Below are 13,758 nucleotides of genomic sequence, written 5' to 3'. Positions count from 1 at the left end.
GACACTGACCATAGCTGAGGTAATTACAGTCACAATGATGGGGCAGTAAACATCTGAATCAAACACATGAACTAGTGACCAGTCAATATCTGAATCAAACTCATGAATCAGTGGGCCAGTCAATATCTGACTCCAATGGGCAGTCCTCCATTGTGACTCTCTTGGGTTTAGGCAGGAGTGGGTGTGCTCCAGTGTGTTGAGCTGCTGTGTTGTTTTCCAGGGGATTTTTTCCCAGGAGTCTCTGGGTGGATGGTGGCTTTCTTCTTGACTTTAGCTCTCAGTATTGGAGCCATTCCTCTGCTGGTGATCCAATGGAGAAGAATGGATGGTATGAACTTTATCATTATCATGAGGCATTTCATATAGCTCTGTGCATTTTAAACATGTCAAACAGATTTACAATAATGTGGACTGTTCTGTTTTTCTTCTAGCCATGGAGAGAAAGCTTGAGCCTATGGGTAAGTAAAGCACTTAATGAAGAGATGCTGAAAACCCATTCCAGGTTTCTGCAGCAGTATCTGAAACTACCACACCCATAAATAAAGACATCCCTGGACCGGAAATCCAGCTCATTACAAATCATTATAAATATATGTTCTGCAAGTTTAACAACACGTGCATTGTCTCTCTGTATTAAAATGACTCTTCCTCTGGTTTTAAAGACCATGTTTGTGAATTGCTCAGAACCTCCTGGCAATGCCTCTCCTTCAGTCCACATTCACACACTGATAGCTGTCTTATTTATTCTGTTCTTTGATCTCTGTGCTGCTGATTCAGTTTGAGCCGCACGTGTTGTTATTGTGTTGGTGGTACATTGCATTTTTTATACATTGCAATTATCCGTTTATTGTTTTCCAGGATGCACTTTAAATGAGCCCCCGTAAATCTCCTGGTTAAAGAAAAAGCAACAGCTCCAATTCGGTTGGCTCCCGCTTCTGTCTCTTCAGCGGTGCCAACCCCATCTCTCTCTCTCCCATCTCTCCAAATGCTCCTTCTGAGCAGCGGCATTCCTGTTGATCTGCGCAATGTAGTCTTCAAAATCCATTCTTGGGTCTCTAGGGGCGCCCACCACTCTGCCACCAAATGTAAATGAAACGCTGCCACACGGGTTCGTGCAGCTTTAAAAATACGACCCAGTACACACAGGAATGGATTTTCTCGCGCTGACGCACTATATTTTTAATAAACACAAAAATAAAACAAACACAAAACAAAACTTAACTCCGTTTTGGAGCGCTAACTAAAAAGGTTATTCCCTGACTAACTCGCAGGACGGCTAAGCCTTTTACCTGTCAACACACACACAAAAACTACACGGGCTTAACACAGCACTTACTTCTTTCTTCTCAGCTCTGCTCGGAAGCAGAGCACCTCACTTCTGCCTCCTTCTACTCAGCAGCCCCCAATAATCTGATTGTCTATCCTTTATACTCTGCACCTGGTCCCCATTCCCAATTACCGCCCAGGTGCAGGGGAAAATTAAACAATAAAACAGTTAAATTAAACAGTTAAATTAAACAGACAAACATGCCTACACAGGGACGCTTTAACCCCCTCCCTGCTGTGTTACAATATATATATACAGTGCCTTGCATAAGTATTCACCCCCCTTGGACTTTTCCACATTTTGTAGTGTTACAACCTGGAATTAAAATGGATTTAATTAGGATTTTTTGTCACTGATCTACACAAAATAGTCCATAATGTCGAAGTGGGGAAAAAAATCTACATATTTTTCAAAATTATTTACAAATAAAAAACTGAAAAGTCTTGATTGCATAAGTATTCACCCCCTTTGCTTGTGACACCCCTAAATAAGCTCTGGTGCAACCAATTGCCTTCAGAAGTCACATAATTAGTTGAATGGAGTCCACCTGTGTGCAATTCAAGTGTCACATGATCTCAGATTAAATACACCTGTTTCTGGAAGGCCCCAGAGTTTGTTAGAGAGCATATCTAAACAAACAGCATCATGAAGAACAAGGAGCTATCAAAACAAGTCCGGGATAAAGTTCTGGAGAAGCACCAATCAGGGTTGGGTTATAAAAAAATATCCCAAACTTTAAACATCCCCCGGAGCACCGTTAAATCCATTATTAAAAAATGGAAAGAATATGGCACAACCACGACTCTGCCTAGAGAAGGCCGTCCACCAAAACTCATTGACCAGGTAAGGAGGGCATTAGTCAGAGAAGCAACCAAGAGGCTGGGCTTTATGGAAGAGTGGCGAGAAGAAAGCCATTGCTGAAAAAAACCCATATTAAATCCTGTTTGGATTTTGCCAAAAGGCATGTGGGAGACACAGCAAACATGTGGAAAAGGGTTCTCTGGTCTGATGAGACCAAAATTGAACTTTTTGGCCTTAGCGCAGAACGCTATTTGTGGCGCAAAGCCAACACTGCTCATCACCCTGAGAACACCATCTCCACGGTGAAGCATGGTGGTGGCAGCATCATGTTATGGGGATGCTTTTCATCGGCAGGGACTGGGAAACTGGTCAGGATTGAGGGCAAGATGGATGGGAAATTCTAGAGGAAAAGGGAAATTCTAGAGGAAAACCTGTTTCAGTCTGCAAGAGACTTGGGACTGGGGCAGAGGTTCACCTTCCATCAGGACAATGACCCTAAACACACAGCCAAAGCTACACTGGAGTGGTTTAAAAACAAGAACCTGAATGTCGTAGAATGGCCCAGTCAAAGCCCAGACCTCAATCCGATTGAGAATCTGTGGCAAGACTTGAAAATTGCTGTTCACCAACAGTCCCCATCCCACTTGACAGAGCTTGAGTACTTTTGCCAAGAAGAATGGGCAAAAATTGTAGGATCCAAATGTGCAAAGCTGGTAGAGACTTACCCAAAAAGACTCACAGCTGTAATTGTTGCCAAAGGTGCTTCTACCAAGTATTGACTCAGGGGGGTGAATACTTATGCAACCAACAAATATCATTTTTTTTGTTTAATTAAGTTTTGTGTCACAATAAAAAATATTTTGCACCTTCAAAGTGTTAAGAATGTTGTGTACATCAAATGGTAAAAATCCCAAATAAATCAATTTTAATTCCAGGTTGCAACACTACAAAATGTGGAAAAGTCCAAGGGGGGTGAATACTTATGCAAGGCACTGTATATATATATATATATATATATATATATATATATATATATATATATATATATACTTTGTTTGACAGCACGGTTTAACAATATAAATCTTTCTTTATGGATGTATGTTGAAAATTGTAGCAATTTTAGTTTTAGTTTCTATGTTTCATAAACTTCATCTTCATTTAAAATCATTTTCACATGGGACATCCTGTTCATTTAACTAGTTGTGTTTTTTATACTGCAATTGAATCTGTACTGGAGCTGAAATAACCACACACTGTTCTGTCTGATTCATTTGAATCTGCACTGGAGCTGAAATAACCACACACTGTTCTGTCTGATTCATTTGAATCTGTACTGGAGCTGAAATAACCACACACTGTTCTGTCTGATTCATTTGAATCTGTACTGGAGCTGAAATAACCACACATTGTTCTGTCTGATTCATTTGAATCTGTACTGGAGCTGAAATAACCACACACTGTTCTGTGTGATTCATTATAATCTGTACTGGAGCTGAAATAACCACACACTGTTCTGTCTGATTCATTTTAATATGTACTGGAGCTGAAATAAACACACACTGTTCTGTCTGATTCATTTGAATCTGTGCTGGAGCTGAAATAACCACACACTGTTCTGTCTGATTCATTTGAATCTGTACTGGAGCTGAAATAACCACACACTGTTCTGTCTGATTCATTTGAATCTGCACTGGAGCTGAAATAACCACACACTGTTCTGTCTGATTCATTTGAATCTGTACTGGAGCTGAAATAACCACACACTGTTCTGTCTTATTCATTTTTTTAGCTGCTGAGTACCTTCGTAAGGAACTTGGTAAGAATTGTTTGTATAACTTTATTTTCAGAATTACCAGAAAACTTTCTATCCTCCTATCTGTCTTTGTTTTGTCAGCATGAGGAATCTGGGGGTGGGGTATGTTATTTTGCTATGCTGATTGTACTCTAGTGTGGAGTTCACTTGCCTGTGTGTTTATGCTACACATGATAACATTGTATCCAGCGCCTCAGTGGTTATGAGCAGAGCAGAGCAGTGTGTTCATAGCCAGGTAACCCCACTGTAGGGCCCCAATTCTGAAGCAATGTGCAAACTGGAGAGCGTCTGCGCTGCGTGCTGCCATGTCCCCCATGCTGTGATTCTGAACAGAGCACAGGCTGGACTCTGATTTGGTTACCACTGTCCAGTCCATGGACAGGGTTAACAAATCAGGAGAGACTGACCTCCCCTTTAAATCAAGAGAGACTGTCCTCACCTTTAAATCAAGAGAGACTGACCTCCCCTTTAAATCAAGAGAGGCTGACCTCCCCTTTAAATCAAGAGAGACTGACCTCCTCTGTAATGTGGAAAACAAGCGTTTCTTGGGATTATCAATAATATCACAATAAGATTTTTTTATTTCCATTATAGTAAACATCCCCATAGCTGTACAATATGGACCATTTCTTGGACCTGCTCAAGGATATCTCATGTCAGTCACAGTTAGACTAGCTGCTTATACACAGTGTGATCTATTATTCAGTGTTATTCAATAGATGATTTTAGACCTCCATGTTCAGAATGTAACCCAGCTCTCTTCTTTCACAGAGTATGTGAAGCGAGAGGTCCTTAAATCAGGTATGTAGAGTGTGTGGAAATCCACAGCCTGACTCACCCCAGCACAGCCCTGCCGGTTAGTGTGTGCTACACATCTTCTGAACTGTAGAAAGTACAGGAGGAGTGATTGTAAAATAATGCTCTCTTTATTTCTGTGTTCTAGAATGGAAGTGGATCCTCAGCTCAGCAGGTATGTGTCTCATCAATGTGTGTGTATATATATATATGTGTGTGTGTGTGTGTTCATACGCCCCTCTCTCCTCTCCCTCTTCCTCCCCTGCCCTATCTCTGCTTCTCTCTCTCCCCCTGCAGTTTCCTTCTCTTTTCTCCTCTCCTATTATCACTGCTGACATGCATAATAATATTCGTGTTTTATGTTACACCACTTATCCGATTGTGATGGAACTTGGTACAAGCATTCTTTAACACAAATCATCAGTATCAGAATCTGGAGCCTGTCTGTCTGCATGTAGATACACTCCTCCCTCCCCCTTCCTTCTTCCTCCCTTTCATTCTCTCCATTCCCCTCCTCTTCATCTCTCTCTTCTCTTCCCTCCCTGTCTCTTTCCCCTTCTCGCCCTCTTCCCCCTCCTTCCACCTGCCCCTCCCCTCTGATTGTATTGTCAGTGAGGATGCATATCCCAGGTGACATGCACAGTATACACTACAGGTCCGCTCTCCCCCTGCCCCTCCCCTCTGATTGTATTGTCAGTGAGGATGCATATCCCAGGTGACATGCACAGTATACACTACAGGTCCACTCTCCCCCTGCCCCTCCCCTCTGATTGTATTGTCAGTGAGGATGCATATCCCAGGTGACATGCACAGTATACACTACAGGTCCACTCTCCCCCTGCTCCTCTCCTCTGATTGTATTGTCAGTGAGGATGCATATCCCAGGTGACATGCACAGTATACACTACAGGTCCACTCTCCCCCTGCCCCTCTCCTCTGATTGTATTGTCAGTGGGGATGCATATCCCAGGTGACATGCACAGTATACACTACAGGTCCACTCTCCCCCTGCCCCTCTCCTCTGATTGTATTGTCAGTGAGGATGCATATCCCAGGTGACATGCACAGTATACACTACAGGTCCACTCTCCCCCTGCCCCTCCCCTCTGATTGTATTGTCAGTGAGGATGCATATCCCAGGTGACATGCACAGTATACACTACAGGTCCACTCTCTCCGTGCCCCTCCCCTCTGATTGTATTGTCAGTGAGGATGCATATCCCAGGTGACATGCACAGTATACACTACAGGTCCACTCTCCCCTGCCCCTCCCCTCTGATTGTATTGTCAGTGAGGTTGCATATCCCAGGTGACATGCACAGTATACACTACAGGTCCACTCTCCCCCTGCCCCTCTCCTCTGATTGTATTGTCAGTGAGGATGCATATCCCAGGTGACATGCACAGTATACACTACAGGTCCACTCTCCCCCTGCCCCTCCCCTCTGATTGTATTGTCAGTGAGGATGCATATCCCAGGAGACATGCACAGTATACACTACAGGTCCACTCTCCCCCTGCCCCTCCCCTCTGATTGTATTGTCAGTGAGGATGCATATCCCAGGAGACATGCACAGTATACACTACAGGTCCACTCTCCTCCTGCCCCTCCCCTCTGATTGTATTGTCAGTGAGGATGCATATCCCAGGAGACATGCACAGTATACACTACAGGTCCTGTGTGTTACACTGTAAGAGTCCGATTGTGATGAAACTTGGTAAGGAATTATTTAACACAAACTAGTCAGAATCTAGAGCCTGTCTGTCCCTCCCTCTCCTCTTCCTTTTCCCTCTCTTCTCAAACTCTTTCTCTCCATTCCCCTCTCTACTTAAATCTCTCCTGCCTATCCACTCCCTCTATCTTTCATTAATTTAAATATTCAATACTTTAAAGATCCTAGTGTAGTTCATTAGTAATAGTTTGAGAATCAAGTCCTCCTGTTTCTACAGGGAAACAAGAGTTCAAATTAAACTGCAATTTGTCGTTCTCCTCAATGGGGCTGCATAACCCAGGAGATGGGTCTATACTAGAGGTGCCTCTGAGCTGCACTTCACATAGAGACAGGTCTATACTAGAGGTGCCTCTGAGCTGCACTTCACATAGAGACAGGTCTATACTAGAGGTGCCTCTGAGCTGCACTTCACATAGAGACAGGTCTATACTAGAGGTGCCTCTGAGCTGCACTTCACATAGAGACAGGTCTATACTAGAGGTGCTTCTGAGCTGCACTTCACATAGAGACAGGTCTATACTAGAGGTGCCTCTGAGCTGCACTTCACATAGAGACAGGTCTATACTAGAGGTGCCTCTGAGCTGCACTTCACATAGAGACAGGTCTATACTAGAGGTGCCTCTGAGCTGCACTTCACATAGAGACAGGTCTATACTAGAGGTGTCTCTGAGCTGCTAGAGGTGCCTCTGAGCTGCACTTCACATAGAGACAGGTCTATACTAGAGGTGTCTCTGAGCTACATTTCACATATAGATACAGGTCTATACTAGAGGTGTCTCTGAGCTGCACTTCACATATAGAGACAGGTTCATACTAGAGGTGTCTCTGAGCTGCACTTCACATATAGAGACAGGTCTACACGAGGTGTCTCTGAGCTGCACTTCACATATAGAGACAGGTTCATACTAGAGGTGTCTCTGAGCTGCACTTCACATATAGATACAGGTCTATACTAGAGGTGTCTCTGAGCTGCACTTCACATATAGATACAGGTCTATACTAGAGGTGCCTCTGAGCTGCACTTCACATATAGAGACAGGTCTATACTAGAGGTGTCTCTGAGCTGCACTTCACATATAGATACAGGTCTATACTAGAGGTGCCTCTGAGCTGCACTTCACATATAGAGACAGGTCTGTACTAGAGGTGTCTCTGAGCTGCACTTCACATATAGATACAGGTCTATACTAGAGGTGCCTCTGAGCTGCACTTCACATATAGAGAGAGAGTATTCAAATCTGAAGCCTGTGTGTCTGTACATGTGCCACCCCCTTCTCTTCTCTCTTTATCACCTCTATATCTCTCCATCTCTTCCCCTCACTCTTCCTCCCTTCTCTCTCTCCTTTTCATCCATGTTCCCCTGCACCTCCCTCTTTTTCCCTCACTCTCTGATTATAATGAACTTTGTTATAGAATCTGGAGCCTGTCTGGCCCTCCCTGCCTTCCCTCTGTTCTCCTCTCCTCTCCCCTCTCTCTCTCTCCTATACTCTTCTTTCTTCTGCCTCCCGTTCTCCACTGTCCCATCTTTCTCTCTTCCTCTCTCTCAGGCGACAGGTAAATACTCCCTGTGGGAGGGTGTGGGAATTCACTAGACACAAGACAGAACTGTAGTTGAAAACGCCACTTGGCACAGATTTATTTATGCCATCCCTATCCCTCTCTCATAGCCTACCCCCCATCTCTATCCCTCTCTCATAGCCTCCCCCTGTCCATCTCTATCCCTCTGTCCCCTTCATAGCCCACTCCCCATCTTTATCCCTCTCTCATAGCCACCCCCTGCCTATCTCTATCCCTCTGCCCCCCTCATAGCCCCCCTCACCATCTCTTTCCCCTCTCATATCCTCCCCCTCCCAATCTCTACCCCTCCTCTCCCCCTCAACTCCTCCTCCCCTATTCCCCAATAGCAGCTATTCTGTCCAGATCATGTTGCTCTCTAGCTCTCTTCTTCTTCTTCTTCTTCTTCTTCTTCTTCTTCTTCTTCTTTCCTATTTCTGTGACTCTGGACCCTGATACAACACAGCTCCGACTCTCACTCCTCTCTCCCTCTCTGCTACACAGTTGATGTGACTCTGGACCCTGATACAGCACAGCCCGAGCTCACCCTGTCTGCGGATGGGAAACGAGTGAGACGGGGAGAGACATGGCAGGATCTCCCTCATAAACCAGAGAGATTTGATTACTGGTCCTGTGTGCTTGGCAGGGAGGGCTTCACCTCGGGGAGATGCTACTGGCAGGTGCAGGTGGAGGGGAATAAATGGTGGCGATTAGGAGTCAGCAGAGAGTCTGCCCCGAGGAAGGGGGAGTTCAGCACAACCCCCCAGCAGGGTTACTGGGCTGTGTGGTGGGGGAGTGGAGATAGAGATGAGTTCAGTGCTCTCACTGACACCCGGACCCCTCTCCCCATGAGCCTGAAGCCCCAGAAGATGGGGGTGTATCTGGATTATGAAGAAGGACGGCTCTCCTTTTACAATGTGGAGACCAGATCTCACATCTACACTTTCACTGACATGGAGTTCAATCCCAATGAGAAACTCTATCCACTCTTTTATACTTACAGTGAAACAGACCTTGTGCTGGAAGTCCCCTGACCCTGACCCTGTCAGCGCTGCAGATTAAACACACATTGCTGTCTGAACCAGGAAACTATTCAAACAGCTCAGACAATCTCCTCTTCACTTTCACTGACACTCTCTCTGCACTCTTCTGGGCTGATGATAAAAAATCCCCTCTCTTCCACCCTCTTAATCTGAGCCCCTCCTCTATTTCTCTACACCCCTATACTACTCCTGCCCTGTTTCTGTCCTTCTTTCTCCTCCACCTCTCTCCATCTCAAGATCACTCTCCTTCTCTTCTGCTCTCCTCTCCCCTCTCTCCTCTCCCTCTCACAACCATGGCCTCTACTGTCACTCTCTTCCTCCCTGCCCTCTCTACTCCCCCTCTCCCCTCTGTACTGTCTCTTCCCCTGCCCTCTCTACTCTCCCCTCTTCTTTAATATGGTCATTTAGCCAGGGAATCTAGCAGACCTGGGAACCGACCATAAGAGTATTTAAAGACTTAAACATATGTTAAATGGCACCAGCACCTTTGAATTGTAACAAGAAATTGATTTAGAGAGTTGAACTAGTGTGGTATTGTGGCAATGTGCCCCTGTGGCAATGTGCCCCGTCCCTGTGTGCATATTATGTGTTGTATGTTGCGTGTGTTAATGTTGGTGTATAGAGATTGGTACACAGGATATAAACGGGTCTGTGTTTCACGTGTATTTAAAAAGTGTAGATTTGTATTTAGGCACGAGGAGAGCACAAATCACTTCACGTGCTGGTTAAATGTAATATGTGAGCACGGGGTTGCACAGAATGAATTCACGTGCTGGGATTCAAGTGAATAATTAATTAGTAATTGAATCCCAGCACAACAGTATATATAGAGACACGTAGCACTCAGTCGGGGTTTAGGTGTTCAGTGAGTGGAGAACGGGATTGGAGACGGAGGTAATAATAATAAGAAAAATAATAATAATAGTTAAACGTGTCTGCTCACCGTGTTTTGTTCGTCTGTCTGTGCACTGTTTAGTTCGTTTTGTTTGTCTTTTTATTTTGGCGCAAGTGCCGTGTCCTGTGTTTTTGTTTCAAACCTTTTATTTTCTGTTCTGTTTATTAAATGCTGAGCGAAACCATTCGCTCAGCTCCATCAAACCACACGTCTCTGTTTGTTTATTTCCTGGCTCTGGTCTGACGCCACCCACTCCGGCCATCTTTGTGACAGCCCCACACCTGTGTGCATTTGTGTGTTATATGTTGCATGTAGTGTGTAAATGTTGGTGTATTGTAGTTGGTACACGGGATATAATGTGGGTAATGAGCACGAGTATTTAAAATGTATAATTTGTCACTAAATCTGAGGGTTCCGTTTTCTTTACGTACTCTTTATTTTGCTCAGCATACACTCTTATCTCAGGGAAGACGTTAGGAGGACGGAGATGGTACTACTCCTTGTGGGGTATTTTTATTACACTCTTGACCTGCAATATATCCAGATGACTAATATAGCACCCAAGAAATTGACAGACTCATGTATTTAAAGTTTTTTTTACGAATCGGAGTATGATTAGTACTCGTTCGGTTTATTAACGGTTAAATATTGGATTGAGTAGCTACAGGCTACTTCATATCCCCAGCTGACAGACACACTGGGCAGACCAGTGTCTTAACAGATAACAACGTTAACACTTTAATACATGTATACATGTGTGTGTGTGTATATATATATATATATATATTGTAGAAAGAGCGGCGTCGCCTTTAAGAAATGGCGACGCCATTTGAAAAACTATACAACCCAGGAACCTTAGCTTAATAAGGAAGGCGGGGTTTCTGGGTATAAAGGGAAGTGGAGCGGTACAGAAAGGGGTGATCGGGGGAAGCACCGCCGTGTGTACTGCTGAAGAGGGCTCTGAGAATTGAAACTGTATTACGAGTTAGTGGAAGGTAAAGTGAACGTTTCGTTTTGAGTAAAGCGGTATTTTTGTTTTACTGTGGCGTTTATCCTCTTTGTGAGGTAGTCTTTTGTTTTGTTAAAGTTTAATTTGTTTTTATGAAATACCGGTCAAGAGACGCTGTTTACCGGTGACGGATTTAAAACAATTCCGCAGTTTCCATGACGGTTGGGAACCGTCACAGCTGTCGTTTGTTTATGGGTGTTTGCTTGTCTCGGGACACAGAGGGAAGCGCGCAAGAAGACGCAGCACAATTAGCGAACTTTAATAATAACAACGGAGGCAACAGCCTGGAGCTTTGGGACGTGGCTTGTATGGTACAGACAGGAACTGCAGTTTGCACAGGTGGGATACACAAACAAGGATATTGTGTTTGAACTCTGGGACACCCCGTGTTTCTGTGAAGCACTGAGACATTGGTTGCAGGGGTTCACCCCCACAACCAGGATACAATTTCCATTTGCATTCTTGTGGATTATTACCAGTCTTACAGCGATACCCAGCTGTGGGTGTCCACGTTGTTCTTTCCAGTCACCTGTGTTTAAGGATACTCCAACAGGGGGAGGAGGATCTCTCTGTTCTTGTCTGTGTTTTAGCCAGTTCCAGCAGAGGGAGTCTGCGTTGTCCTGACCTGGGCTACAGAGACATTCCGGCAGTGGGCGTTCCTTCTTCTTACCTGTGTTGCAGCCTGACTCCAGCAGAGGGAGGCTGCGTGATTGTTACTGTGGGGCCGAGACTCCAGCAGAGGGCACCGGGTCCACACTTACCTGTGTAGCCGGAACATTCCACAGGGAAAGGACTTGCAAAGACCTCGGCCAGCTGGATTCGGTACTTCTGAATCAGTTAGTGAGGGACGAAGAAGTGAGCTAGTTACTGACCCGTACAGGGCTTTACTCAACCCAGAAAAAGTGATAATTGGTGTAAATATTGTAAATAAAGAATTACTTACCTGAACCTTCATTGTGTCTGTGCCAGTCGTTGGAAGAAAAGGAGAGTCACGTACGGGAGTACTCTCCTGATTTGTTACATTTGGTGTCAGAAGTAGGATTCTGACGACCGGAAAAATACTCCAGTCGGACCCACGAACAGCAACAAAATGGAAAACACCGACGCACTGATGCGAGCACTACTGCATGCTACGGCAGTACAACAGGACAACACTACGAAGATGCAAGAACTACAACAGACGGCTATCCAGGCCCAGCAGGAGACCAACCGGCTGCAAGCACAACAGCTGGAGGTAACACGGCAGGAAATAGCCATGATAAAAGGGCGCTTGGACCAGTCTTCGCCAACACCTTTTGTGTCTACCATTTGACCCTCCCATGTCTTACAGAAGATGACGCGGGAGGATGATGTGGAAGCGTTTTTGTTGGCGTTTGAACGTACGGCCACCCGGGAGGGATGGCCAATTGAGAAATGGGCTGGAATTCTGGCCCCGTTTTTAGTAGGTGAAGCCCAGAAGGCATATCATGATCTGAGCCCACAGGAAGCTGAGAGTTACCCCCACTTAAAGGCCGAAATCCTGGCACGGGAAGGGGTGACCTCCGCTGTACGGGCACAGAAATATCATGCCTGGGGATATGCACCCGGGGTTCCACCCCGGTCGCAGATGTTCGACCTGATCCATTTGGCCACTAGGTGGCTCAGACCGGAGGTAAATAATGCCGAGAAAGTTATAGAGGTTCTAGTGATGGATCGGTATTTACGGTCTTTACCGGCCCCACTAAGGAAGTGGGTCGGACAAGGAGACCCCAGTACCATAAATGAATTCGTCGACCTAGTGGAGCGGCAGTTAGCCGCGGAGGAGCTTTCTCGTCAGCCCCAGATCCCCGCAACAAGGAGCCCGAAACCACCAGCTTGGGCATTCAAATCGGGTAAGCAACCGGCGATGCCGGAAAGGGGTGAAGAGCGGCCAGAGGTCGTGAAGGGACTGGGGACAATTGGGAGGTTGAGGCCCGAGACACCAGGGTATGGCTATCTCAAGTGTTTTAAGTGTAATCAGATGGGCCACATTGCCAAGTATTGTAAAAGTGAGGAAAAGATGGAGTGCAATGTGGTCAAGTATAGTGAAGCAGAAAACCACTTTTGTGGAAATATTATTGTTCCACGTCACCCGGTGGGGACGTACCCTTATCTAGTGTGGGTCACACTTAATGGGAAAAAGGCGGAGGCTCTCGCCGATTCAGGTAGCGCAATTACTTTAGTCACGCTTGATTTGTTATCAGACCACGTGCTAGATTATGATTTTAAAACAGGGGTTACTTGTATTCATGGGGATGTTAAACACTACCCAACTGCTGTAGTCTCCATTGGAATAGGGACCCAGGTTGTAGACTTAAGGGTTGGAGTAGTTCCCCACCTTCCCCACCAAGTAATCCTTGGCAGAAACGTACCAGGGTTTGATACCTTGGTGAAATTCAATAAGCCGAAGGTAACTACTGAGGACGGAAGTATGCCTCCTGAGAGCCCCCATGACATTTTCCCATTTATGGACCCAGATTTATTTGTTGAGAGTTATTGTGTGAAAGAAAGGAAGTCCCGCCGACAACGGCGACAAGAACGAGATTTAAAAACACAAAGCCTGATGGGGTTATCGACCAAACGCAATAGCAAGGGGGTATACACTCAGTGCAGCGAGACGGACATTTTAGCAGAAACAGGGGAAGTGGTAATGGGAAGTTCCAGGGAGGGGCCCTGGGAAGAGTGTCTTCAACTTCCCAGTGAAGACTTTGCTAGAGAACAGGAGCAGGACCCTACACTGGTGAATCTTCGGGAGAGGGTGGTATCCGTA

At 45.4% G+C, this 13,758-nt stretch overlaps 2 protein-coding genes across 2 annotated transcripts in view; both read left to right on the top strand.

Annotated features, from left to right (window-relative positions):
• The window catches only part of LOC117407806 (butyrophilin subfamily 1 member A1-like), a 36,665-nt gene extending 26,945 nt beyond the window's left edge, over positions 1 to 9,720 (top strand). Inside the window, exons 5-10 of the mRNA XM_059015763.1 lie at positions 221 to 328; positions 432 to 458; positions 3,918 to 3,944; positions 4,713 to 4,742; positions 4,885 to 4,911; positions 8,528 to 9,720. Coding sequence (XP_058871746.1) covers positions 221 to 328; positions 432 to 458; positions 3,918 to 3,944; positions 4,713 to 4,742; positions 4,885 to 4,911; positions 8,528 to 9,057 — 749 coding nt within the window. The 3' untranslated portion in view covers positions 9,058 to 9,720. The remainder of the gene's footprint in view (positions 1 to 220; positions 329 to 431; positions 459 to 3,917; positions 3,945 to 4,712; positions 4,743 to 4,884; positions 4,912 to 8,527) is intronic.
• A 2,564-nt stretch (positions 9,721 to 12,284) lies between these two features.
• LOC131722718 (uncharacterized) lies at positions 12,285 to 13,537 on the top strand. The gene is made up of 2 exons (XM_059015720.1): positions 12,285 to 13,398; positions 13,496 to 13,537. The coding sequence occupies exons 1-2, from the start codon at positions 12,304 to 12,306 to the stop codon at positions 13,535 to 13,537; spliced, it is 1,137 nt and encodes a 378-aa protein (XP_058871703.1). The 5' UTR covers positions 12,285 to 12,303.
• The last annotated feature ends 221 nt before the right edge of the window (positions 13,538 to 13,758 follow it).

Source organism: Acipenser ruthenus, chromosome 51, assembly GCF_902713425.1.
Source record: "Acipenser ruthenus chromosome 51, fAciRut3.2 maternal haplotype, whole genome shotgun sequence".
NCBI classification, from domain to species: domain Eukaryota; kingdom Metazoa; phylum Chordata; class Actinopteri; order Acipenseriformes; family Acipenseridae; genus Acipenser; species Acipenser ruthenus.
Note: the sequence above shows the minus strand (reverse complement) of the source record. Positions and strands in the feature narration are given on the sequence as shown.